This window comes from Canis aureus, chromosome 21, assembly GCF_053574225.1.
Source record: "Canis aureus isolate CA01 chromosome 21, VMU_Caureus_v.1.0, whole genome shotgun sequence".
Lineage (NCBI taxonomy): Eukaryota > Metazoa > Chordata > Mammalia > Carnivora > Canidae > Canis > Canis aureus.
Window position 1 is genome coordinate 54,858,682 of NC_135631.1, and position 26,312 is coordinate 54,884,993.

The 26,312-nt window shown below is 41.4% G+C and overlaps 2 protein-coding genes across 40 annotated transcripts in view; one reads left to right on the forward strand and one right to left on the reverse strand.

Moving 5' to 3' along the window:
* Positions 1-22,481, reverse strand: part of SPMIP7 (sperm microtubule inner protein 7) — a 64,024-nt gene extending 41,543 nt beyond the window's left edge. For 17 of the 33 annotated variants that reach the window (XM_077864210.1, XM_077864208.1, XM_077864206.1 and 14 more), the window contains exons 1-3: positions 19,454-20,837; positions 11,002-11,099; positions 10,069-10,152 (exon numbers count right to left, since the gene is read on the reverse strand). In XM_077864210.1, coding sequence (XP_077720336.1) covers positions 10,069-10,152; positions 11,002-11,099; positions 19,454-20,012 — 741 coding nt within the window. In that variant the 5' untranslated portion in view covers positions 20,013-20,837. The other 16 variants (XM_077864224.1, XM_077864213.1, XM_077864223.1 and 13 more) reach the window with 14 other exon arrangements.
* A 158-nt stretch (positions 22,482-22,639) lies between these two features.
* ZPBP (zona pellucida binding protein) overlaps positions 22,640-26,312 on the forward strand; it is an 87,506-nt gene continuing 83,833 nt past the window's right edge. For 3 of the 7 annotated variants that reach the window (XR_013360604.1, XM_077864241.1, XM_077864243.1), the window contains exons 1-2: positions 22,640-22,822; positions 24,604-24,684. Coding sequence is in view for 5 of the 7 variants with exons in the window: in XM_077864241.1 (XP_077720367.1) it covers positions 22,693-22,822; positions 24,604-24,684 (211 nt within the window). In the remaining 2 variants the exon portion in view is untranslated. The remainder of the gene's footprint in view (positions 22,823-24,603; positions 24,685-26,312) is intronic. The other 4 variants (XR_013360605.1, XM_077864245.1, XM_077864240.1 and 1 more) reach the window with 4 other exon arrangements.

Below are 26,312 nucleotides of genomic sequence, written 5' to 3' on the forward strand. Positions count from 1 at the left end.
TTATTTCTCCCTTAAATATTTTACCTTATTCATTAGTAAAACTACCCCAGTATAGAGTTTTCTCTGTAGAAAATGTCTTGATAATCAATGCAACTATTTTCATAGACACAGGTCTATTGAGGTTTTCTCATGTCAGTTTTGGTAAGTTGTGTTTTTAAGGAATTTGTTTTATCTAAGTTGTCAACTTCATTGGCATAAATACCATTTTTTAATAAAAAGTAAACTGTATTGAGGTATAGTGTACTTGCAATGAATGTAACCCATTAACCCATACAATTTGATGAATTATGTACAACCACTCATAACACACAGTATTCAGAGCGTTTACATTTTGCTAAAAGATTCTCATGCTCCTTGGCCATTCACATCTACCTCTCATCCCAGGCCAGGGCAACAGGTGGTCTATTTTTTTGTCACTCTGTATTGGTTTGAATTTTTAGAATTTCATTCAAGTAGAATCAGTGGTATGTAATATTTTGTTTCTGACTGCATGATTTTGAGATTCATTCATCTTGTTGCATGTATCATTAGTTTGGTCCTTTTGATTGCTAACTACTATTCCATTGTATGGATATACCATATCTGTTCATTCTTTCACATGCACATAAACATTTAGTTTCCATTTTTAGACTGTTATAGAGTAAAGCTGATTTCAACTTTAATGTCCAAGTTTTTGTGTGGACATATATTTAAATTTGTCTTGGCCAAATATCTAGCAGTGGAATTGGCTGTTACATGACTGGCATAGGTATATGTCAATCTTACAACATGTTTGAGAGTTTTCAAAGTAGTTACCATTTTACATTTCCCAGCATCAGTGTGTGAGTCCCACTGTTCTGTATCCTTGCCACACTTGGAATTTTCAGTTGTTTTAATTTTAGCCATTGTAAGGATATATGATATTTTAAATTATATTTACTGATAACTCAGCATGTTAAGTATCTTTTCACTGTTTATTTGTCATTCTTCTGCTGTGTATGTGTGTGTGTGTGTGTGTGTGTGAGAGAGAGAAATGTCTGTTCAGATCTTTTAGTCATCTTTCATTTGGATTGTTCATCTTGTTATTACTAATTTTAAGACATCTTTATATGTTCTAGATATATGATTGTGGATATTTCTCCCATTGTTTCATTTTCTTAATGATGTCTTTTAAAAATTCAACTATTTCAAAAAGTTTTATAATCTTAATTTTATGTTGAGGTTATTATCCATTTTAGGTTATTTTTTTTGTATATGGTAATGTAGTAAAACTTTTTGTATATGGTAATAAAATAAAACTTGACTTTTTTTCTCAGAAGGATATCCAGTTGTTTCAGTAGTTTTCTTTCTCCATTAAAATATCTTGGCACATTTTAAAAAAAAAAATCAATGGCAATGCAGGTAGAGGACTCTGTTCCTGGACTATATTTCCCATTGCTCCATTTGTCAATCACTTTGTTAACTGGTATTGATTATTATAACTTTATAGTAAGACTTAAAATCAGGTAGCACAAATCCTCTAACTGTATTCTTTCTATCCAAAATTGTTTTAGCCACTTTAGATTTTTCAATTCATAGAGATTTTATAATAGGCTTGTAAATTTCCACAAAACAGCTTCTTAGGATTTTGATAGGGTTTGCATTGAATCTACAGATCAATTGGAGAAGTATTACTATATCAACAAATCCTCCAGCCCATTAACCTGGTTTATTTTCCATTTATTTATGTCCTTGTTAATTTATTTCACTCAGTAATGTACCAAAGTTTTCAGTGGAAAAAAAAATCATGTATTTTATTAAATCTTATGTGGTTCTTGGTATTACTGTCAATGGAGTCTTTTAAACTTTCATTTTCTAGTTGTTTGCTTCTTATATGTAAGATTACAATTGATTTTTGTACATTAACAATAAGCCTATGTCTCTGATAAATTCAACATTACATCTAGCAGTTTCTTTGAAGATTTCTAAGGATTTCTTACAAATATCATCACATCAGAGGTGCCTAGTTGGCACAGTTAATTGAGCATCTGACTCTTGGTTTAGGTTCAGGTCATTATCTCAGGTTCCTGAGATCAAGCCCTGCGTCAGGCTCTGCACTGAGCATGAAGTTTGCTTGAAATTCTTTCTTCCTCTCTCTCTCCCCCTCCCACTCATTCTCTCTTTCTCTCAAATAAATAATCTTTAAAAAAAAAACCCTCAATATCATCCTGTCATCTCTACACGAGATGGTTTTTCTTCTTTCTTTCCGATATTTATGGTTTCTATTTCTTTTTCTTGCCTTTTTGCAATTGCTATCTCCTCCACTAAATGGAAAATGGTAGTGATGATAGCAGACACTTTTGTCTTCTTCCTGATATTCAGAGAAAGACATTTGGTCTTTTTTCATCATTTACTTTAGCTTCAGGTTTTTCACAGATGCTCTATATCACATTGAAGATGTTCTCATCCAAGTCTAATTTGCTGAGAGTTTTGATCATAAATGAGCATTGATTTTTTTCCCTTTAGTTAATGATACTTTTGGTCATTTCTGATCCTTTGCTTCTCTGTATCTACTTGACAAAGAACTTGTCCAATTCCACATAAATACAGCTAAGATATTGATTTTGATTCCACTGAAACTACAAAACAACTTAATAAGAGAATACACAAGGTTTTCCCATCTTACACTTCTATTTCTATTTAACATGGTTTTCTTGTAGTCAGCATATATAGTTAGGCATTGATTTTTTTTATCCAACATAAAAATTGCTGACTTTCAATTTCATTATATTAAATTGTAGCTAATATAACACCTGACATAATTTGGTTTAAATGCAGCTGTATTTACTGCTTGTTTCATCTTTTTCTTTTCCTTTTATGCTACTTTCTTTTGTATTATTTGAGGTGTTTTTTTCTTTTTCTTTTTTTAAAAGATTGTATTTATTTATTCATGATAGACAGACAGAAAGAGGCAGAGACACAGGCAGAGGGGGAAGCAGGTGCCCTGCAGGGAGCCCGATGTAGGACTTGATCCCAGGACCCTGAGGTCACACCCTGGGCCAAAGGCAGACGCTCAACTGCTGAGCCACTTGGGTGCCCCGTTTTTCTCTTTTTCAAATTTCATTTTGTTTCCTCCTACTAGCTTATTGCCTATGATTGGTTGATTGATAGATTAGCTTCTAAGTCACTCTAAGACTTATACATCTTTAATTCTAGGGTTTAAAGGATAATATTACACCACTTCATGAATAGTGTAAAAAATTACCATAGCATATGCCTATTTTCATCCTTATCTCCCTGGTGCTATTGTTGTACAATTTAGGTCTGCATGTACTGTACCCACAAAATACGTTGCTACTATTGTCGGTTTAAGCATTCAATGATATTTGAAATTCAAAGAATTTCAAAATGAAAAATAGCATTTTCTATTTACCTACACATTTACCATTTCTCTTGACCTCAATTTCATTCCATTGTACAAACTCAAATTTTCACAGATGCTATATTCTTTTGTCTAAAGTACCTCCTTCATGTCTGTTGGCAATAGATCCCTCAGCTTTATTTTTCTGAAAATGTCTACTCTTTCTTTTTGAAATTCGTTATTGCTGGTTAATGTATTCTTTTTTTTAAAAAGATATATTTATTTGAGAGAGAGAGAGAGAGCGCAAGCAGGAGAGGCGCAGCAGGAGAGAGAGAATCGCAAGCAGACTCCATGCTGAGTGTGGCACCTGACGTGGGACTCGAGGTCACCACCCTGAGATCATGAGCTGAGCCAAAACCAAGAGTCGGATGTTTAACTGACAGAGCCACCCAGGCGTCCTGCTGGCTAATGTATTCTTAATTAACATTTTTGATATGTAAAATATGTCTCCAAATTCTTGTAGCATGCACAGATTCTGATAAGAACCTGCTGTCATTCTTGTATGTGTTCCCCTGTATATAACCCATTTTTTTCCTCTAGCTGTTTTAAGATGTCCTTTTTCCTTTTTTAAAAATTTTTATTTATTTATGATAGTTACAGAGAGAGAGAGAGAGAGAGAGAGGCAGAGACATAGGCAGAGGGAGAAGCAGGCTCCATGCACCGGGAGCCCGATGTGGGATTCGATCCCGGGTCTCCAGGATCGCGCCCTGGGCCAAAGGCAGGCACCAAACCGCTGCGCCACCCAGGGTTCCCTAAGATGTCCTTTTTATCGCTGTTTTCCAACAATATAATTTATGTGCGTGGTTTCCTTTATCTTTATACAGCTTGGCATTTGTTGAGTTTCTGAGGTCTGTGGATTTAAAATCAGTTGGGAACAACATTGGCCGTTGTTTCTCCAAATATTTTTCCCACTTTCTTTTTTTTCTGTTACATGTGTATTAAACAGTATGATATCATCCCACAGCTAACTGATGTTTTATTTATTTGTGTTCTATTTCATTTTGGATAGTTGCAGCTATGTTTTCAACATTACCAACCGTTTATCCTGCCGTGTCTGATCTGCTCTTAAAGCTATATCCATTCATGGGTCATTTTAGACCTTGTGTTTTTCGTGTCCAAATGTCCTCGAGCTTTGTTTATGTTGTGCATTTTCCCCATCTCCACAGTTGTGGTTTCCTCTCCCACCTGAATGGATGGGACATATCTGCAGTGGCTGTTTTATATCCTTGTCTGCTGTTCCTTCACATCTACTGCTTCCAGGTCCGGTATTTGACTCGGTGTTCCTCCCGACTAGGGGTGATATCTTCCTACTTCTCAGTGTGTAAATTACTTTCTTTTGAGTACTTATGGGTTTTTGAGTACTTGGGTTGTTGGTTGCTAAAGCTTGTTGTATTCTTAGATACTGTTAGGTTATGTTCCAGCACAAAGTTAAGGAATCAAAATCAGCAGGTGCTTTTCACACCCTGGGGCAAGTCCACGGAGACACTGGAGGGGGGCTAACAAAGTGTTCTACAAGTTCCCTCATCCAGCCTGCGGGGGCCCGACCCGTCCTCTGCCCTGTCCAAGCTTCAGAGAGCGACCACGACCATGCAGCGCTCTACAGCATGGGCCTCCTCCCCGCCAGTCGTTTCTTTCCTGTTGGCACTGCACAGAGCACTGCTCGTGGACCTGCACGCCCTTTGCACCAGCTCTCCAGAGCTCTGTCTCTGCGGCTCCCTGCTCTCTGCGGCCCTAGTCTGCAGACTCCGGATGCCTTGGGCTCCCAGAACTCCAATCTCAGCCTTCTCAACTCAAGAAGGCATGGGCTTAGTTTCCCTGGACTGAAGCTTGGAAACTGCCTACAGGCAGAGAGCGAGTGACACGCTTATTTTCACATGCTTATTTTCCTTCTGGGATGTCAATCCTTCAGTGTCCGGAAACTGTTATTTCTCATATTTTTTCCAATTTTCTATGTGTTTAAGGCAGAAAAGTAAATGCAGCACCTGAAACTCCATCTCCTCTACTTCATTTATATCTTTTCTTATTTATTTTTAAAGGTTTTTTTGTACTTTCTTCTGGTTTACTTTGCTGTTCATTTTCTAGCTTTGGAGAAGGGACTGTCACTCACCAGGAGGGTGCTCCCAACACCTATGGGCAGAAGTCAGAATGCTGCTAGTTATTCTACATTGCACACAGTAGTCTTTCATGGCAGAGAATTTTCTAACCCAAAATGTCAATGGTTCAAGGTTGACAAACCCTGGTTGAACCTACTAATTCTATTCAATTGATTGGTTTTTTCCTTCCGGGGGTTCCACCGACATGGATACCATTTCTCCTTTGACTATCTTTCATCTCAATCAGTTTCACATAGATATTTTCAGTGGATCCATCTCCTTTTTTCTATTGGACTCTTTCCTGCCTTTCCTCAATGTCCCTTCTTAACTTTTTTTATAAAGATTTATTTATTTGAGAGAGAGACAGAGAAAGAGAAAGGGAGCACATAAGTGGTGGTGGAGAGGCAGAGGGAGAGGGAGAAAGGCTCTCAGCAGACTCCCCACTTAGAGCAGAGCCAGACACGCTGCTTGGCCTCACGACCCTGAGTCATGACCTGAGCTGAAATCAAGAGTCAAATGCTTAACCGACTGAGCCACCCAGGCGCCCCTGTCCTTCTTTAAATTTTTATTTGAATCTCTTCTCTTGGGCTGTGTAATTCTTAATTTCTGGATGAGTTTTCCATTTCTTTCATTTTTTACGGTCAATTCTATTTGTATTTAATTTTTGAATTTCTGTAGGAAGGCAGCTTTTCACATCCTCAAATGCTTGTTTGAAACATATAATTCAGTTTGGAGTATTACAGCACAGTTTTCTTCTGTTTTATAGATGATTTGGTATTTTGTGTTCTTATCAAAGTATTTTGGTTCTGACTCTGATTCTTCTTTTCGTTGAAGTATTTTGATTCTCATTTTCTGTGTTGTTACAGTTTCCTGGGAAGAGGTATATCCTGTTTTCTTCCCTTCCCTTGGTGGAAGTTGCTGAGGTTTGCAATATTCTTAGTTCAATGCTGCCCCCTCCTGTCAGCGTTGCAAAGTACAGACTTTCTCGAATAAAGTTTTCTTCTGGCCGCCGATTGTTACCAGATGGGTTCTGTGACTGCCAGTTTATTCTTTTTGTCTTTCACAATATTAACTGTTCCTCTTTCCCTCACTTTTTTTCTTTTCGTCACCCAACCTCCAAAGGGTGACTCTCCTTTCTTTTAAACTTCTTCTCTTACATAATATTGCTGTTCACAATGCCACCTCAAATCATGTATGCTTTTTAAATTCCTTCTCTGCAGATGGAAAGTCTCCTTTGTCTTCCATCAGTGTTTGTTAGATCAATCCTAGGCTGGCTTCTCCCTACCATGCATTTTTATTTTTCAAGGTTTTCCTCATTTACAAAGACAAAAAACAAACAACAACAACAACAACAACAAAAAGGTTCTGTTAAGAGCTTGAAGCACAACTTGTTAGGATTTTGTGTTTTCTTTCTTTTTTAACTTGCAGTAATTTGAAGTTTATACTTCTCTTTTATGTGTATTGAAGGTATGGTTTTTGTGTGTTATCGTTTGTCTTATTCTGCATTGCTTTTAGGCCATGTTGGGGAGCACAGTTTTATGCAGCTGCCATTATATTTAGCCCCTTAATTGCTATATTTTTTGTTCTTTTTGATCAGCATTGGCAGATAGTCATCAATTTTTTTTTCAATAAACTAACTCCTGGCATTGGCGATTTTAAAAAATGTTTGTCTTCTATTTCCTTATTATATTATCTTTATTATTTCCTTCCTCTATGATTTTTCTTTGGCCCATGACTCATTCATAAATATATTTTTACATTTCCAAATACAAGATTTTCTGGGGTGTATTGATCTGTCATAATTGTCTTGTAGTCAAAGAACATACCTTGTATGATTTAAAATATTTGAGTAATATATAGAATTGATGGATCACTATATTGTACACCTGACACCAATATAACACTATATGTTAATCATTATGAAATTAAAATAAAAGGTTAAATAAATATATAAGACAAAAATTTTAAAAATTGAATATTTAAAAAATTTCTGGTTGTTTTATGGTACAGTATGTGGTAATTTTCATTAATGGTCCTTGCGAAAACATATATTTATATATGTCTATTAGATCAAGTTGTTAATTGTGCTGCCTTATTCTACTATATGTAGTTTTGTCTATACTAAATTCCCCGATATAATGACTTCTTACCAGCAAGAGTCATGAACAAATATTTCAGTGCCTCTACAGATTAAAAAGAAATCTATGTTTAGCATACAGGTCACCCATATCAATCTAACATTGTTGATGTCCTATCCTAGTAAGCATTGAATCTTTGCCAAATCAACTGCTGCAACATCATCAGTATAATATCTATATCTTCTCTGAAAAATCACATATAAATATAGATAAGAACTATTGGTAAACATGAGTAAGAGTGTTAGAGACAGAACAAGCAAGCAAGTAAAACCAGTGGATGCATTGTCAGAAAGAAGAGACGTGGGAATGCAAAATCACTTAAATTTTTCACTTCTAAAAAGTATACTAAATTAGGATTGATAACAATTCACTTAAAATATCTTTTAATGTGAGCTTCTCAGCAATTCGCAAGATCTGTCACAATCAGCCATGTTCTGTGGGTAACGTATTGATAAGGTTGCTGGGTAATGTGTGGATAGGAATGGTCCTCTTCTTTTAGGGGCAGAGATTCTGAAATTTGTGTGTCCTTATTGTTCTTCATTAGGGAGACAACTAATTCTTCTGAACCTGTATCCAATCTTCACTAGCAGTATCTGAAATTTATGCCTTCTCATTTTCTGGTGGTTCATATTATTGTTCATCATCATTTTAGTATATCATGGATATCATGGTATACTCTTTCATTGGTACCTGGATTTTTCTCCAATACACCATCTTTTCTCTTTCCTGATTAGTCTTTATAAGCTGCCACTTCTATATTTTATGTATCTTCAATTTCTTTATGAAACGTTGGTTTTCAGATCCTCAAATGTATTACTTAACACCATTTTGTCAAAGAAATCTTAATAGTATCTATTCTCTTGCAGATGTAATATTTTACTCTTTCTGTTCTCTACATGTTTTGTGTGTACTATTTCATAAAGAAGGGACTAAATTTGCTATTTGGCTTCATCTTCAGTATTCTTGGAATTTGTTTCAATGGGAACCTCTCTACCAATGCTAGATATTTCTTAGGTTCTATGACAAGACATCGAAGAAGATCTTCCTTTACGTCCTAATACTTTAGCATCATTCACATTAAGGTCCTTCATCACCATCAACATCATAAACGCCTCAACTTCCTAGAATTTCCTCACATTTCACAAGAGCTGACAAAAAATGACTGTTGATGTCCAGATTCCAAACAACGAATTACCATAAACAATGTGGAAAAAAATCAGGAATTTACTATTTCTTTCCATTCTTGTGTCTTTCATGCTTTGGCTCTCTCTTGAAAATTGTGCTGCCATTTGCGTTGGTGCTGGGATGAAAACCGACAGCTGTGTTGCTGTGGTATGTGGTGCTTGTGTGGAGCCCTAGTGCCCAATGTATAGCAGGGAATGGGAGGGGACCCTGCAGGAAACCCCAGGAATGAGCATGTGGTGGATGTATTCATCCTGAAGCAGTGGATTATTTTCAGAGATCAGTTCCAACTTTTGATCTTTTATACTTATGAGACTACATGGTCCAGCTCAAAGTTGTAGTTACCCCTCCTAAAATGGCAAATTTCTGCATAGCCAAAGTGGCATGCAGAAATTTGAGCGCTAGGCTTAAATATTAGTTTCTATCCTTTCGTTGACCTAGTCACTTTTCTCTATTAGCTTTTTGATATTTTAAGGAAAAAGAAATACTAATTAAGTTGTTTTCCATTACAAGTATTGTCCCATGTTACCTGGTTAGCTTCCACTACTGGAAGTAAAATATCCAGATTTATTTTCTGCAACAGAAAGTCTAAATTTATTTTGACTTTGAATAAGTATGTGAATAAGCATTTACATGACACACACCTACTTCAATATTCTAACTCTAAAATGGTAACTAGATAAAGCATGGAGACTTGCCATGAATTTGCAGCTTAAATGAAAAACAAAAGGCACCAATGCCTTCAATTTCTTATAACATTTACTTTGATTAGCTCTCAAAGGATTTACCTACAGGAGCAATGAACACTTTGAGAAGTCTGGAGATGGAATACGTGAGACTATTATAGTACACATTTTCTTTACCCTTGCAACCAAATTCTGCATTTTATCTTGGTTTAGAATGGCTCAAAACAGGCCAAAATACTTGCATTTCTAAGGCCAAGATTTTCTTATTAAGAAAAAAAATATACATATGTATATATATAAAAGAAAACTCTATAGACAAGAAAAAGCAGGAAGCCTTGGCATGGGTGCATGATGTCTTGATAAAGGAGGAACTGATGACATGTATTTTGAATGCCCTTGTTGCTCCTTAGTCATGTCCTGTATAGTACAACTGATGGTTGTGGGAGGTATGCCCCAATCCCCTCTACGGTAAAATCAGAATGGGCAATCGTGAAGGAAGAGGTGGGAAAAGTAGAAATAAATTTAACACCATAACTGCAGATAAATTAGCAGGCAGATCAATTTTAGTAAGGAGTACATATGGGACTTACCGAAATGGAAACTGATTCCTTAAAAGTATTCACATCTTTACTGCTAATGGGTATGGGGTTTCTCTTCGGGGTGATGAAAATGTTCTAGAATTAGATTGTGGTGACATTGCTCAATTCTGTATCTTTTAAAAGATTCTGAATCTTTTAAAAAAACTGAACACTTTAAAAGGATGACTTTTGTGCTGTATGAAATATATCTCAATAAAGTCATTTTTTTTAAAGAAAGAAAAAACCTTGAGCTATCTGTATATCCCTTGGGGTCATTGAGTCATTTAAATATCATGGTTTTAGGAACTAAACAATCCACATAGAAAAATGGTTAATAACACAGTCCTTAAATTCAGAAGGATACCTAGGTTTAAATTTTGGTTTCATATTTACTGTGTGGTTAAAAGTCAATTAGTTAACATCACTGGGGATTAGCCTTGTTAAATAAAGTGGGGATAGCAACACTGCCTTGTCCAGAAGAGGGGATGGAGACAGGATTTTTGTGGGGTAATACATGTAGGAGCAATCTAGATGAAGAGTAGGGTGGAAGCAGGACAAGAAGCTAGTGAGTGACAATGACAAGGTCCTTAGCAGGACCCAGCTTAGCTTTAGGTCTATTTCCTCAAGGAAATAAGGCAGCCATCGGCCAAAGTCTGAGGGGACAGCGTGGGAGGTGCAGCCCTCCAGGTGGCTGTCAGCCATTCAGTGGCCACCACTCACCGCTACTGGAGGCGGATGCCTTTGCCTGTAAAGGGCACATGGCTCCTCCCTTGACTATTGTAGGAAGCACAAGATCATATGTGATATGCAATCACTGTGAAGGGCCGCGCGGTGCCTGGCACCTAAGCAGCACTTATTAAATGGTAGCTATTTTTTTGCATGAAATATCACACATACAGACAATAAAATTACAAATACTGTATAACATAATCAAGGACATCTTACTGTACATGTTGCTTCTTCATCAAATGCATACGTGTGATTTACTGAGCATGCTTCATGACGAGGTTGTAAATGAGGAACTTTCAGTGGGCTTGTCCAACCTGAAAACAAAAATGTATGTGCTTTGGGTTAAAAATGCGATACACTTTTCTTTCACCAGACATACTTCCTAGTAGAAAGCTAAACTGTGTGATGTTAACTGATGTTAACTTCCAATGGATTATCTAACAACTTTTCTTAGCAGTGAGAACTGAATAGCTCTGGAATGTACATGTTAGGATAATTATAATAGTGCAGAATTATTTGTTATTACTCATTACTTGAAGAGGCCTGTTGGGTACTATGAATGTGATGAGCATGTGGATGTTTTGGGGATGGTGGCAACACAAAGGAATCAGGTTACTATGCAGATAACTTATCATCTCACAATAGATGTCCTAAGAGACTAGCAAACATGCACACTGACTTCAACAAGTATTTACTGCGCCATAAATGGAGGTAGGTGTGTACACCAAGGCAGAAGGGGTTCCTGATGCTGAGATGAACAAATGGAAAAGAGTCACGTAAGTAGATGATTCCCATGTCCTGCAGCAACTGTAATAATACTTGCACTGAGTGCTGTGAGAGGGCAGAGGAAGAATAGGAGCTCAGCCACACTGTGGGGAGATAAGAACATCTTCCTGAAGATGATACATGATCTCACCATGACAAAGGGGAAGTCAGAGACATTAGAGGCCAAGGAGGCCTCGACACACCGCTGTTGGCTTGGAAGACGGAGGAGGCAGCGTGGGAGGGAGCAGCCTCCAGGAGAGGAGCATCCCTGGCTGTCTGAGGGCGAGGAAACTAACACCTCTAGTGCCAGAAACCAGATTCTGCACAACCTGAACAAGCCTACAGTAGATCTTCCCCAGATGCTGCAGGTTTGGGCAGTGAGGTCCTGAACAGAAAACCAGTTGCCCCTGCTCAGACTTCTCACAAAACTGGGAGCTAATGAATGGGTTTTGTGTTAGGCTGCTAAGTCTAAGGCACTTCGTCATAGCAGCAATAGAAAACATCGAGGCATAGGCGAGAGGTCAAGGCACAGTGAGAAAGGCAGTGCTGAACCCCATGATTATTTCAGTTTTGAGAATAAGGATAATTCTGTCTGCAACACAGCTGGCCGAAGGAAATGCTCCAGAGGACTACCATGCCAACAGCAGGAGGATGGCACTCTGTGGTTCCTTCAGATTTGCTGCCATTGAAGCAGCGGCTTTGAAAAAGGAGGAAAGTAGAACAGAACCTAAAATTTGATTTGTAAGCCAGAGAGATAGGGAACAGGACACTGAATTACAACTATGAATGTCAGGGTCACGACATTCACACCTAAATAAGATGAGGTCATTTCCGTTGCCTTCAGTATCTACTGCTGCAAGACAAAGCACTCCGAAGCCTAGGATCTCAAAACAACCATTCATTGTCCTCCAGGACTCTGAAGCTAGTTGGGGTGCTACATGTCATGTGGGAGAGCTCCAGAAGTCCAAAATTATCTCACCCACTTGTCAGAGTGGGTGTTGACTGTTACTGGGGAGCTCAGCTGGAGCAGCTGACCAGTACCTTGCTTTTTGTTATTTTTTTCTTCCTATGGGCCTATGTTGAATTGTTCACAAAATAGTGACTAAGAATTTAGAGGGAGAATCACAAGAGGCCCAATCCCAATGTGCAAGTACTAAAACAAGTCTCCACTTGCTAACATCTTATAGGCTGAAGCGCAGAGTCAATGTGGGAAGGAAACAGACCTCACTCATCTCATGGTAGGAGGGGAAGCAGGCACACATAGGAAGCAGTGAATTGCCAAGGGCCACTTTTGGGATCAGCAATCGCTCATGTCTACTTCACAATGTACAGCCTCACTTCACCACTTTCAGGCCATCAAACCAGTATCAAGTCCTTTGTCAGGGAAACCACTACACGATTTCTTCACTTATTAGAGATTTAACATATTTGAAAATGTGATATTTTCATCGTAAGTTGGTTTTGTATGTAACCCATGAAATTGTATGAGTTTGGAGAGGTCTGCCATGAACACTATTTTTCCATAGGTCCTATTATTATAAAACATTTCCATAATGTGGTGCTTTTAAAGAAACAGAACCTTAAAAGAAAGATTTAAGGATTATTCTATTGATATTTTCTCATTCATGTGTTTTCTCTCCTCTAATGGCTAGGAATATGTTTTTTCAACATCTAAAATACCATTGTTAGTAGTCTTCTCTGAGTTTTTTTTCTCAATATAGCTAACAGTAGGCCAATTGTGTTATTTTCAAAGAAGTATTTTCAGGTTTAGTTGATTTTTTTTCTGCTTTTCTGTTCTCTATTTTACCTATATGCACCAAACATTGATCTTCAAGATACATGACACAAATATTGACAGAATTGAAAGGAGAAATAACTCTACAATAATAGTTGGAGACTTTAATACTCTTTCAGTAATGGATAGAACAACTAGACAAAGATCATCAAGGAAATAGAGGACTTGGGGTGCCTGGGTGGCTCAGTTGGTTAAGCATCATCTTCCTTTGGCTTGAGTCATGATCTCAGGGTCCTAGGATGGAGCCTCGCATATGACTCCCTGTTCAGTGTGAAGTCTGCTTCTCCCTCTCTCCACTCATACTCTCTGTGTCTCTCTCAAATAAATAAAATCTAAAAAAAATAAAAAATAAAAAATAAGATAAATAAATAAATAAATGAAAAAGAAATAGAGGACTCAAAAATTTGACCCAAAAGGATATACAGAACACTTTATCCAACAGGATCCCCAAGCAAAATACATATTTTTCTCAAGTGCACATGGAACAGATTATGGGATGCCTGGCTGGCTCAGCGGTTGAGATGTCTGTCTTTGGCTCAGGGCATGATCCCGGCAGGATCGAATTCTGTGCTTCTCCTTCTGCCCATGTCTCTGCCTCTATCTCTGATGAATAAATAAATAAATCTTTTTTTAAAAAGAATGGGTTATATTGTAGGCCACAAAATAGGTCTTCATAAATTTTAAAAAACTGAAATAATACAAAGTATATTTTCTGATCACAATGGAATTAAAGTAGAAATTGATAAAATGGAATGAAACTACAAATCAATATGTGAAAATTAAACATCACATCCCTAAATAAAGAAGAAATCCTATGGAAAATTAGAAATTATCTTGAGACAAATGAAAACAAAAACATAATACAACAGAAGTTATGGGATTCAATAAAAGTAAAGCTAAAAGAGAAATTTATAAGAATACTTATTTTTTTAAATTTATTTATTTATGATAGTCACAGAGAGAGAGAGAGAGAGAGAGAGGCAGAGACATAGGCAGGCTCCATGCACCGGGAGCCCGACGTGGGATTCGATCCCAGGTCTCCAGGATCGCGCCCTGGGCCAAAGGCAGGCGCCAAACCGCTGCGCCACCCAGGGATCCCTAAATACTTATATTAATGAAAAAAGATCTCAAGTAAACAACCTAAATTTGTAACTTAAGGAGCTACAAAAAAAGAAACTAAACCCAAATCTAGCAGAAAGAAATAATAAAGATCAGCATAGAGATAAAATAAAAAAACCCAACAGAATCAATGAAAGCAAAAGTTGTTTTTTGGGGAACATAAAAAAAAATTGGCAAACCTTTAGCTAGACTGACTCAGAAAAAAAGAAGATTCAAATAAACTAAAATCACAAATGAGAAAGGACACAGGGCAACTGATTTTTGTTGGAGGAAGTCATCAAGAAGATGTGACTGTAAGCTGGACTCCGGCATGGGAAGCTTCTCACCCACTCCCATCCTTGAAATATACCTTCTGCCCCCCACTCCCCTCCCCCAGTAGGAGCTATTCTAAGAATGTAGCCCAGAGTAAGGTGTTGTTGAGGTCATCTGGATGGTATATATGTCTAGACCCTGGCAAGGTCTTTATATAAACTTTTAGGATTCCAGCGGCCAGCTGTGGAGATCAATTTGTCTTGCAGCCATCCAAGATAAGCCTTGTATGTAAGTCCTCTTGCTTATTAAACCTGCCACTTACCCATCTGGAGTGGCTTGCCTCTTTCTTTGTTCTCCCTCTGCCCTCTGTGTATGAGAGCCAGTTTTGGATTTCACCCAAAGAACTTTTGAGGTTGCAAACTAACAACTTTACAGAAATAAAAAGGGTAAGAATATACTATGAACAACTGTGCACCAACAAATTTTATAACCTAGATGAAATAGACAAATTCCTAGAAACATGAAACCTATTAAGATTGAATTATGAAGAAACAAAAAATATGAACAGATATGTAACTAATAAGGAGAATCAATAATCAAAAACTTATCAACAAAGAAAAGTTTAGGACCAGATGGTTTCACCGGTGAATTCTACAAAACAAAGAATTAATACCAATCCCTCTCAAACTGTTTCGAAAATACTGAAGATAAGGGGATGCTTTCAAACTCATTCTATGAGGCCTACATTACCTTGATTCCAAAATCTGACACAGACAGTATAAGAAGACTGCAGATCAACATCGCTGATAAATATTGATGCAAAAATCCTCAAAATACTAGAAAACAGAATTTAACAGCACATTGAAAGTATTAAATTCCATGACCAAGTGAGCTTTATTCCTTCAGTGCAAGGAATTGTATTTGTGCATTGTCAGAGGCAACGTAAAATGGAGTAGCCATTATGGAAAACCCGTATGGTGGCTTCTCAAAACATTAAACATGGAATTATCATGTAATAGAGAAATTCCACTTTTGGGTATATACCCCAAAGAATTGAAAGCAGGCTCTTAAAGAGGTATCTACACCTCTATGTCTATAGCCATATTATTCACAATAGCCAAAGGGTAAAGCAACCCAAGGGTCCATCGATAGATAAAAAAACAAAATGTGGTATATACATAGAAAATTATTCTGCCTTAAAAAGAAATTGACACTTGGAACAACATAGACATTGTTGTCCATGAGGACATTATGCTAACTGGAATAAGCCAGTCATGAAGACTTTATGACTCTACTACGACTTCACTTATATAAGGTTTCTATAATAGCCAAATTCTGAGATAGAAAGTAAAACAGTGATTGCCAGGGGGTAGAGGTAGGGAAGGAGATAGGGAGTTAGTATTTAATGGGTTCAAAGTTTCAGTTTTTTAAGATGAAAAGCATTAAGGAGATGAATAGTGAGGATGGCACCTAATACCAATGAACCACACACTTAAAAATGGTTGACTGTTATGGATTGAAGGTTTGTGTACCCCCCACAAATTTGAATATTGAAACGTCTAACCCCAATTGGAAGGTTGGGCCTTCGGGAGATAATTAGGTTTATTTTTATTTATTTTATTTTTTTTTTAATTTTTATTTATTTATGATAGTTACAGAGAGAGAGAGAGGGAGGCAGAGACACAGGCAGAGGGAGAAGCAGGCTCCATGCACCGGGAGCCCGATGTGGGATTCGATCCCGGGTCTCCGGGATCACGCCCTGGGCCAAAGGCAGGCGCCAAACCACTGCGCCACCCAGGGATCCCCCGATAATTAGGTTTAGATAAGGTCTGGAGGGTGTGGCTCTCATGATAGGATTACTGTTCTTATAAAAAGAGGAGGAGAGACCAGAGCTGTCTCTCTCTCTCTCTCTGCCATGTGAGGAAGCAGAAGCAGGCCCTCTGCAAGCCAGAAAAAAAAGGCTCTCACCAGGAACCAAATTAGCTGGTACCCTGATCTTGGACTTCCCAGCCTCCAGAACTGTGAGAAATAAATGCCTGTTGCTTAAGCCACCCAGTCTATGGTATTTTGGTTTAGCAGCTTGAGCTGAGACAGTGGCTAAAAAAGAAAAATGTAGGAAGATATACTAAGAATTATAAATATTGATATTAGGAAGCTGAATGTAGGAAAATCAAGGATGTGATAACTGGCAACCTCTACTTTCTCTGTGGTAAGGAAGATGTGTCATCTGCTTAAGGAGAGGCAAAAAGATCAATGAAAGGTTTGACTACAATTAGGGTAAGTGTAGAGTACTTGATTGGTATATGAGAAAGTAAGTCAACTAGGAACAAAAGAGCGCTGAACCCAATTAATTGTCTAGACAAAGTTGGAATAAGGCAAGAAATTGGCAAATTGGCAATATAATCGTTTATGATATTGTTTTGGTATTTATGAAAGCCCACTTAAAAGTATACTGATGTGTGATCTACCTAATTTTACAAAGACATTCTTCTTTACCGGAATGTATTTGAAATTATGTGGATTTAGGTTTGCTAAAAACTGAAAAGTACTTATTATTTACAATTAATGATTATTTCCAAGATGTACAAAATCATTGAAAACCTAGGACAAATTATATTAAACCAAATCCATGGCCTGCCAGTATTACTCTTTGAAACTGTAATAGTTAATATTAAAAGCTACTATTAATTGAATGGTTTAACCAAGTTCTAGGAATTTTGTTGTGTTTTACATGTCTTAATTCACTTAATCCTTATAATTTTATGAGAAGTACTGTTAATGCCAAGGAAATGAAAATTCTGGACTTTCTAATCACTAACATTTATTGGTGCATTTACATATTCCTATGTGAATTACACGAAATAGTTCTATGACCTTAGGAAGTATTATTGGCACATGAATTTACAAATATAGATATGTAAAGGCATAAAGATTAGCAGCCAACCCTGGGTCGTAGTACAAGTAGGCCTTCAATCAGGACGAAAGCTCAGCAAGTCTACTGACTTCTGTTGTAGTGATCCAGGTAGTGAGTTCTATACTTGGTTCTGAATTGTTGGTGCAGTCTGTTGCCCCTATTCTCGTTGTATGTCAGCTTTAATAAATGATTGCTTCAACCTCTAATTTGTTGTAATAATGTTTTGGGAGTCCAGTCTTAGAAAAAGTTACACTACACTAGCCTAGGGTGACTGCTTACGTGAAGTAGCATGCTTGTCTACGATAGGAGTACTAGGAAAAACGACTTCAATTCCTTTAAAGACATACTCTATTATTTTACATTGAAACATTAGCAAAAGAGTGAGCTCAAGCTCTTTTCTTCACAGAGTTGAAAAGCAGTCACTGGTTGGGAATCAGTAAGATGTTCTGCGTTGGCAACACAGCCCTGAACTCATCAGTGGTTCAGCGCGAATGATGGTAGCTTTCAGTAATGCTGTGATTCACTAGGTGGCATTTCCAGTGGCTTATAAAGTACTCATTTCTTAAAACAGGTTGTGAACCTCATCCATACTCTTTATATGGAAATTCCAAACGAAGGAATTTCCTGAAGCCCACGTGCCAAGTCCAGAGCTGGAGTGCACACTAAAAGCCTAACTCTTATCATATGCTTGCATCTCTCCAGATCGCTGTCTGCAGGGTGGGGTGGGGAAGAGGGGCTCTTCTTGTCTACTACTTTTTCCCTTTTTCTTACCCTCTGCCAGGTCCCGAGAGCCTATGGCCTCTCTCCATAGAAAAGTGGCAGGAACCACGAATCCTCACTGCTCCAAACACTGGTGGTATCACTGTTCCTCCAGACTGTCCCGTAGGCCTCTAGTCTATGGGCAGTGCCCAAGAGCAGTGGAGGGGGGGTGTAGCCTCTGGTGCTAGAGGAAGCTTAGCATCTCTTGCTAACAGCATGTGGTCCTTTCCCTTCCACACGCTCAAAGATGTTAACCTCCTTGCACTCCCTGCTTGCCACACACACCTCCATACTAAAATACTCTGCGTGGCTTTCCTTTGGAAGTGTTTCTCACTCTTCCCGTAGCAGGCCTGTGACACTCTCTGGGAGTTCTCATACAGAAACCCTAAGGTTAAGTATCAGTAAGAGGTCATCAATTCCGTGTCCAGGGCTACGTAAGGGTTGCTTCCCAGTAGACCCGGAATCTACCTGTAACTACCTTCCGTTTCATTTCAGCTCCTATGACCTCGCTCTTTTATAACCACCATCAGATATGTTTTTTCAAGGAAGACAGATATACGCAGTCATGCTACATGACTATCAAAACTAAACATGTATGTCCTTGTGGAAAATTTAGATCATCCATATGTCTAGAATAAGTTATCTGATATCGCTTTGCGTTGGTCACTTACCCTAATTAATGCACTTTTAAAAACCATTTTTTTTTTTACAAACAGGTTTATAAAAGGCTGATCATTCTTTTTTTCTTACAATCTATAATTTTATTTTTTAGATTTTTTTTTATTTATTCATGAAAGACACACAGAGAGAGTCAGAGACACAGGCAGAGGGAGAGAAGCAGGCTCCATGCAGGGAGCCCCATGTGGGACTCCAGCATCATACCCTGGGCCGAAGGCGGCACTAAACCGTTGAGCCACCCGGGCTGCCCAATCTAGAATCTTAAAATAAGAATCCTTATTCAGTTCTTTACAACTTTATGTTAAATTTACTGCTAAATACTTAATCTTATATCCACACTCTTCTCCCTTGTTTAAAAATTGTAAGGGCCATGTAACTTTATTTACCTCCAAGTCTTGCTCTGATGGAAATGTCTGGTACTGCCCTGGAATTCCATCTCCTATCCTGTTTTAGTTCTTCTAACAAAATGTTTTGCCTTTTTAGCGTTGTTTGAAATCCCGCATCTGGCCTGGGAACTCGATGCTGTGGTTTCACATCACTGAAATCCACCAGGCTTGGTATGGCTCTGCCAACGCCAGGCTTTAGATCAGCATCGCCACCAGGACTCAAAAACCCTGAACAGCAATCGCCCAAGGGCACGTCATCTCGAAGTGGAAATAATGGATAATCCTGCCCATACGGTGGGGGATAAGGGTAGTGTAAATGGTAGTCTGGCAAGACTGAAGGGGGGTAAGGGTGAAATTTAAGAAAAGCAGGGTTGCATTTCTTTTCGATTCTGCCATAGTTGTGTCTGTCCTCAACTCCTTTCACAAAAGGCATGTTCATTTTCCTTAAGAGATCACAGTAGTGTGGGTAACCTATATTCTCAATGGCCTTTTTTCCTGAAAGGATGGACCTCTCAGAGATACTTATCTTTCCCGGTCTGTACTGTGAACCCATATCCATGGCCTTTCTCTTTTGAATTCTGGATGACTGTAAATTAAGTCTGAGGACTCCTTTCTATTTAACTATAAAACTTACTATCTCCAATAGTTGAGTATTGGTTCATCCAACATAAAGGTACTGATTTGCTGTTCTAAATGTCGATAGAGTATTTTTTTTTAAGACAAGTATTTTTTCTCTACCAAAAGTATAGAGCAGTAAGGGACCAGGACAGAAAAACAAAACAGAATCCCTGTTGCTTGGCAACAGCTGGAACTCACACACTGGACCATTTACTATATATGTCATAATTTAATTCTTAGGAAGAACAAGAGTCGCCTTGTTAGTATTTTCATGATAGCCTCCTTACCACTGCTCAGGAAAACTGTGCTCATTTGTAATTTGTTTTTAAATGCTTCCGTAAGTTGACACCTTATTCACTAAAGGTATAGAGCAGCTAATCAAGTGAGAATATATTTTTTAATGTATAAATACATTTGACTAAAATTTAGTACTTAGAGACAGGACACGATAAATTACAAAACTCCCAACCTAAATAAATGTAAATTTAAATGCAATGCAAAGAAAGAATGGGTATTAGACTATAGTTAATTCAGTGCACCTAATTTTTAACAAAAATAATAGTCCAAGTACAAATTCATCTTAAAATGCCCTAAATTATCTTACCCTTTGGCTACCAATGTACGGAGTAAGACCAATGGGGTTTGTGCACTCATTTCAGAAAATTACTAGAAAAACTAGTAAAATATGAGCTATTACCTCACATGTAAAAAATAAAAACATTAATATATTGGTTATTCATAAGCTCATTTCAATGGGATAATTTGGACTTGCACGAAAAGGAAGTTTCACAGGAATTCCAAATATTGGATTTGAGGCACGAGGTTCACACCATCCATCCCTATTGGAATAAAAAAAAAGCAAACATCAATGAGACACCTACTTCCTTATTCTAGCAGCTGGCTTTCCATCTTTAGATTCCCAATACTTATGAACTAATCTCCAATATAATGTCCTTGACCACAACGCTTGTCCTATTGTCAAACGTGAGGAATTTACACAGCAGATGAAGGTAGGAGGGACCGATGAACTTATGCAAATTCTTAATGGCAAAAGTCAGTGGCAGTCAGAGGACCATTTGGTGTTGGTCAGGCTTTCTAGTTTATAAAAATGAAAAGGAGGGATGCCTGGGTGGCTCAGCGATTGAGCATCTGCCTTTGGTTCAGGGCGTGATACTGCGGTCCTGGGATTGAGGCCCACATCGGGCTCCCCGCATGGAGCCTGCCTCTCTCTCTGCCTGTGTCTCTGCCTCTGTCTCTCATGAATAAAATGGAAAAAAAAATTTAAACACAAAAAAGTAAAATCTATAAAACCAAGTATCGGAGAAGATTGGAATAATAGGACCTCATACACTGATGGTGGAATGCTAAAGTGTACAATCACTTTGAAGACCAAACGGGTTAGATCTCATAACAGTTGAACATTCACATACCCTACAATCTAGAATGCTACTCCTAGGATTATATATCCTAGAGAAATGATTATACCTGCACAGCAGAACACAGGCACAAGAACGTTCACGGCAGCATATTTGTTGTAACAAAAACTGGAACAGGGACGCCTGGGTAGTGGTTGAGCACCTGCCTTTGGCTCGGGGTGAGATCCTGGAGTCCCGGGATCGAGTCCCACGTCGGGCTCCCTGCAGGGAGCCTGCTCCTCCCTCTGCCTGTGTCTCTGCCTCTCTCTGTGTCTCTCATGAATAAATAAAATCTTAAAAAAAATGAAAAGGAGATTCAGCAGGTGCCATACCTAGGCATAGTGAATGAGCACTTTTCAGTAAAATCTGTATTGATTTGATGTCCTCAAAGGAACCGCAAGGTCTTGACCACAACCCGGCTAGATCCAAATCCTACTAAAGCACGCTCCGGCACAATTTAATCAGAAAGAATTTCTAAATATGTAAATGTACTCCGTGGAATAAACCACACTGTGGACAGTTCACCAAACATTCAACCTCTGCAGACAGAGCCAGAAAACTCCAGGAACGTCCTGATCCTGGTCTAGAAAAAGGCCTTGTTCCTTTTTCCAGTTTCTTTCCTTCCTCCTCCTTCCTCTTCCTTCCCTTTCTCCTTCTCCCTCCCTCCCTCCCTTCCCCTTCTCTCTCCTTCCTTCCTCTCCCTCCTTCTCTGCTCCCTTCCTTCCTTCCTTCCCGCTCCTTCCGTCTCCTCCCTCCCTTCTTCCCCTTCCTCCTCCGTCCTCCGCGGCTGGAGCTGAGGCTGCGGCGGCGGCAGCGCAGGCAGGCAGGGCCCGGCTCCGGGGGCGTCGGGCGGCAGCTCAGCGAGGGGCGGCGGCCGCGGGCACCCGCGCGCACGGACGGCAGGCTCCGGGATGGGGGGCGGGGGCGGGGGCGGGGTCGCGGGTGTGCCGCGTCCATCCTTGCAGCCGCAGGGCCGAGCGGGGGGCCCCGGATCCCGCCGCGCTCCGCCCGGTTCCAGAAGCTTCTGGGCGCGGCGTCGACCGACGCGCGCACGCGGCAGCCCCGCAAGCCCCGCCCCCGCCGCCGGAAGTGGCGGCCCGTCCTTCCGGCCTCCCTTCCGGCCCGCGGCGCGCCGACTTCCGGCGGGCAGGTGCGCGCGCCGCCTAACGACCGTCCGCGGCGACGGTGGGCAGCGGCGGCGAGCGGATGGAGGCCTCGGCCCCCGGCCGGCGGCGGCGGCGGGGCTGGCGGCGGGCCCGGGGCGCGGGCTGCGCGCTCAGCTGGGCCGCGGTCGGCCTCGTGCTGTCCGCCTTCGTGGCGCGGGCGTCCCCGCCAGGTGAGGCGTCGGCGCCGCCCAGCCGCGGAGGCGCCGGGGACCGTGCGGGGCCCCCGTCCGTCCGTCCGCTCCTCCGAGGCCTGGAGCCGCAGCTGACCTCGGAGCACGCGGTCCACGTGGACGCGCCGGAGGGGGGGCTCCGGGGGCTCACGGCCTGCGGGCGGCCCGGGCAGGCGGGGAGTGAGCGCGCCGAGGCCCCTGCTTGTGGCGGAGCGCGAGATGCTAGAGCCGCGCGTGCCTGTAAGACTCGTGTGGATGCACGGATGGAGACGCAGGCGCCCCGCGGAGCCCCGTGCGGGACTCGGGCTCGTGACCCCGGGGTCACGCCCTGCGCCCCAGCGGGTGCCGCACCGCTGAGCCCCCCCATCCCTGGGGATCCGAGAGCCTACGGGGACCCCCCTAGGGCAGGCAGCGGCCTCCCGGCCCCGAGGACACTCGCCGCCCCGTGTCCGCGCTGTGGGGGCGGGTGCTGTGCTTTGCGCTGCTGCTGCTGCTAGTCCGCGTGCCCGGCAGCACTGGCCCCACGAACGTGAGCGCGGATCGTACCCGAGCCCTACGCGGTCTGTGCCACGTGCAGGGTGCTTGCTGGTCAAGGGGGGTCACGGCGAGCCCTGCGCCCCTGGACCTGCTGACGCAGTGGGAGACCGTGCAGGCGCTCGAGGGACCCGTAGGCCGGGGCAGAGCACGTGCCCGGAGGGAGGGGCTGGAGACGGGACCAGGGCAGGCCGCGGGGTTCACGGGGTGAGGGGGGCTGGAGGGGCGGGGCCACGGGGTTAGAGCAGCTGGAGGGGCGGGGACACGGGGTTAGAGCAGCTGGAGGGGCGGGGCCACGGGGTTAGAGCAGCTGGAGGGCCGGGGCCACGGGGTTAGAGCAGCTGGAGGGGCGGGGCCACGGGGTTAGAGCAGCTGGAGGGGCGGGGCCATGGGGTTAGAGCAGCTGGAGGGGCGGAGACACGGAGTTAGAGCACTGGAGGGGCGGGGCACGGGGTTAGAGCAGCTGGAGGGGCGGAGACACGGAGTTAGAGCACTGGAGGGGCGGGGCACGGGGTTAGAGCAGCTGGAGGGGCGGAGACACGGAGTTAGAGCACTGGAGGGGCGGGGCACGGGGTTAGAGCAGCTGGAGGGGCGGAGACACGGAGTTAGAGCAGCTGGAGGGGCGGGGCCACGGGGTTAGAGCACTGGAGGGCCGGGGCCACGGGGTTAGACAGCTGGAGGGGCGGGGCCACGGGGTTAGAGCACTGGAGGGGCGGGGCACGGGGTTAGAGCACTGGAGGGCCGGGGCCACGGGGTTAGAGCAGCTGGAGGGGCGGGGCCACGGGGTTAGAGCACTGGAGGGGCGGGGCACGGGGTTAGAGCAGCTGGAGGGGCGGGGCCACGGGGTTAGAGCAGCTGGAGGGGCGGGGCCACAGGGTTAGAGCAGCTGGAGGGGCGGGGCACGGGGTTAGACAGCTGGAGGGGCGGGGCCATGGGGTTAGAGCAGCTGGAGGGCCGGGGCCACGGGGTGAGGGAACTCGAGGGGGAGGCCCTGGTGACCTGAGTCGCCAGGTGCGGGTCCCCAGGTGCAGAGGATTGGGCATTTGAAAATGGGTATTGCAGGTGGTTGTGGAGACGCCGGAGGCGGGCGATAGCGGGGAAGCAGGAGGAGGTGAATCTTGGGGGAGTAGGCGGAGGAGGCCGCGCCTTCCCCCGTGACCCGGCCGCGGGCACTGCCACACCCACCGCTGCGGTGCCCCAGCTTCTGACCACGCATGTTGCTGATCTTGCCTTCTTGTTTTTCATAGTCGGATATTTCATTCGATTTCCAAGAGGTTTTCGCTTGACCCAAGAAACGGTGAAAATTGTGGGATCATCCAGTTTTCCAGGTATGAATAAATAGACCTTCAGTCATTTTAAGAAAGTAGTTAACGTTTGTTTAGATTTATCAGCCCCGTCCCAAAGGCTGACGTTCCCCAGACATCCTGGTCTCCTGGGATGGAGATGTATTAGAGGTTTTTCCGTGTAGTTTTATTCCTCCACTTGTGATTCCGTTTGTCCATAACTGCCGAAGTGTGTGAAAAGTAATGTTTTCAGAAGTTAGCTGATTGAAGTCATCTATAGTGCTTGTGTTTGTTACAATTATTCGCCATAATATTGAACTTACACAGTTTGAATATGCTGAGAGTCTTTGCAGATGAGATCTGTATGTCATAAAGGTTTTGGATTCATGCTTTTCCAGGACACACATGAGAGGTACTAAAAGTTTTTGGTGTTTGTTTGTTTTTTACTGAAGTCAATTTACATGCTTAAAGTTCCTCCTTGAAGTGCACATCCCAGTGGTTTTTAGCATACTGGCAACGGGTTTTGCAGCGATCACCATGTATTACCATAGCGCTTTGACAGCTCCAGCAAGGAAGGCTGTACCCCGTAAGCAGTCACCCTCCAAGGCTGGAAATCACTGATATTTCTATCACTATTAATTTGCATGTTCCGGACATTTTATATAGGTGGAATCGTATGTGATGTGGTGCTTTGCATGTGGCTTTTTTCACTTACAGTGTTTCGGGGGTTTATCATGTCATAGGATGTATCAGCACATCATTCTGTTTTAGGGCTGAATAATATTCCATTGTATGGATATACCACTTTTTGTGTATACATCAATTGGCGGATATTTGGGTAGTTTCCACTTTTTGGCTATTACCAACAATGCCGTTGCCAACATTCCTGAAGAAGCTTCTGTGTGAACTCAATTATAATTTATTTCTCCTGAATATACCTAGAACGTCAGGTAGCTCTATGTTTAACATTTTGAGGAACTGTCAAACTTTTTTAAAGAGCCTTTAATATTTTACTTTCACACCAGCAATGGATGAGGATCCAAATTTCACATCATCCTTGCCAACATTTTCTGTTTTTTATCTTTTTGATTATAGTCATCTAGTGTGTGTGAGGTGGATTGTCATGTGGTTTTGATTTGCATTTCCATAATGTCTAATGATGATTAAGATCTTTTCATGTGTTTAACGGACATTTGAGTATCTTCTGTGCAGAAATTTCTATTCAGATCTTTTACTCATTTTTTAATTCAGTGTTTTTTTTTCAAAAAAGTATTGAGTTGGACTTTTTTTTTTAAACATTCTGATCACTAAACCCTTGTTTGATTTACAAAATTTTTCTTCAATTCTGTGGATTATGTTTTCACTTAAATTTTTTTTTAATTTTTAAATTTTGATTCCAGCATAGTTAACATGAAGTGTTATATTAGTCTCAGATATACAATATAGTGATTCAACCATTCGGTATGTTACTTACTGCTCATCACACACGATAAGGGTGCTCTTAATCCCCTTCACCTATCTCTCTACTCCTCCTCCTACCACTCCTCTGGTAACTATCTGTTTGTTTTCTATAGTCAAGGGTCTCTTTCTTGGTTTGCCTCCCTTATTTTTTTTCCTTTCTTCATTTGTAAACAGCCCAAATTTGTCCATTGATGGATGAATAGATAAAGAAG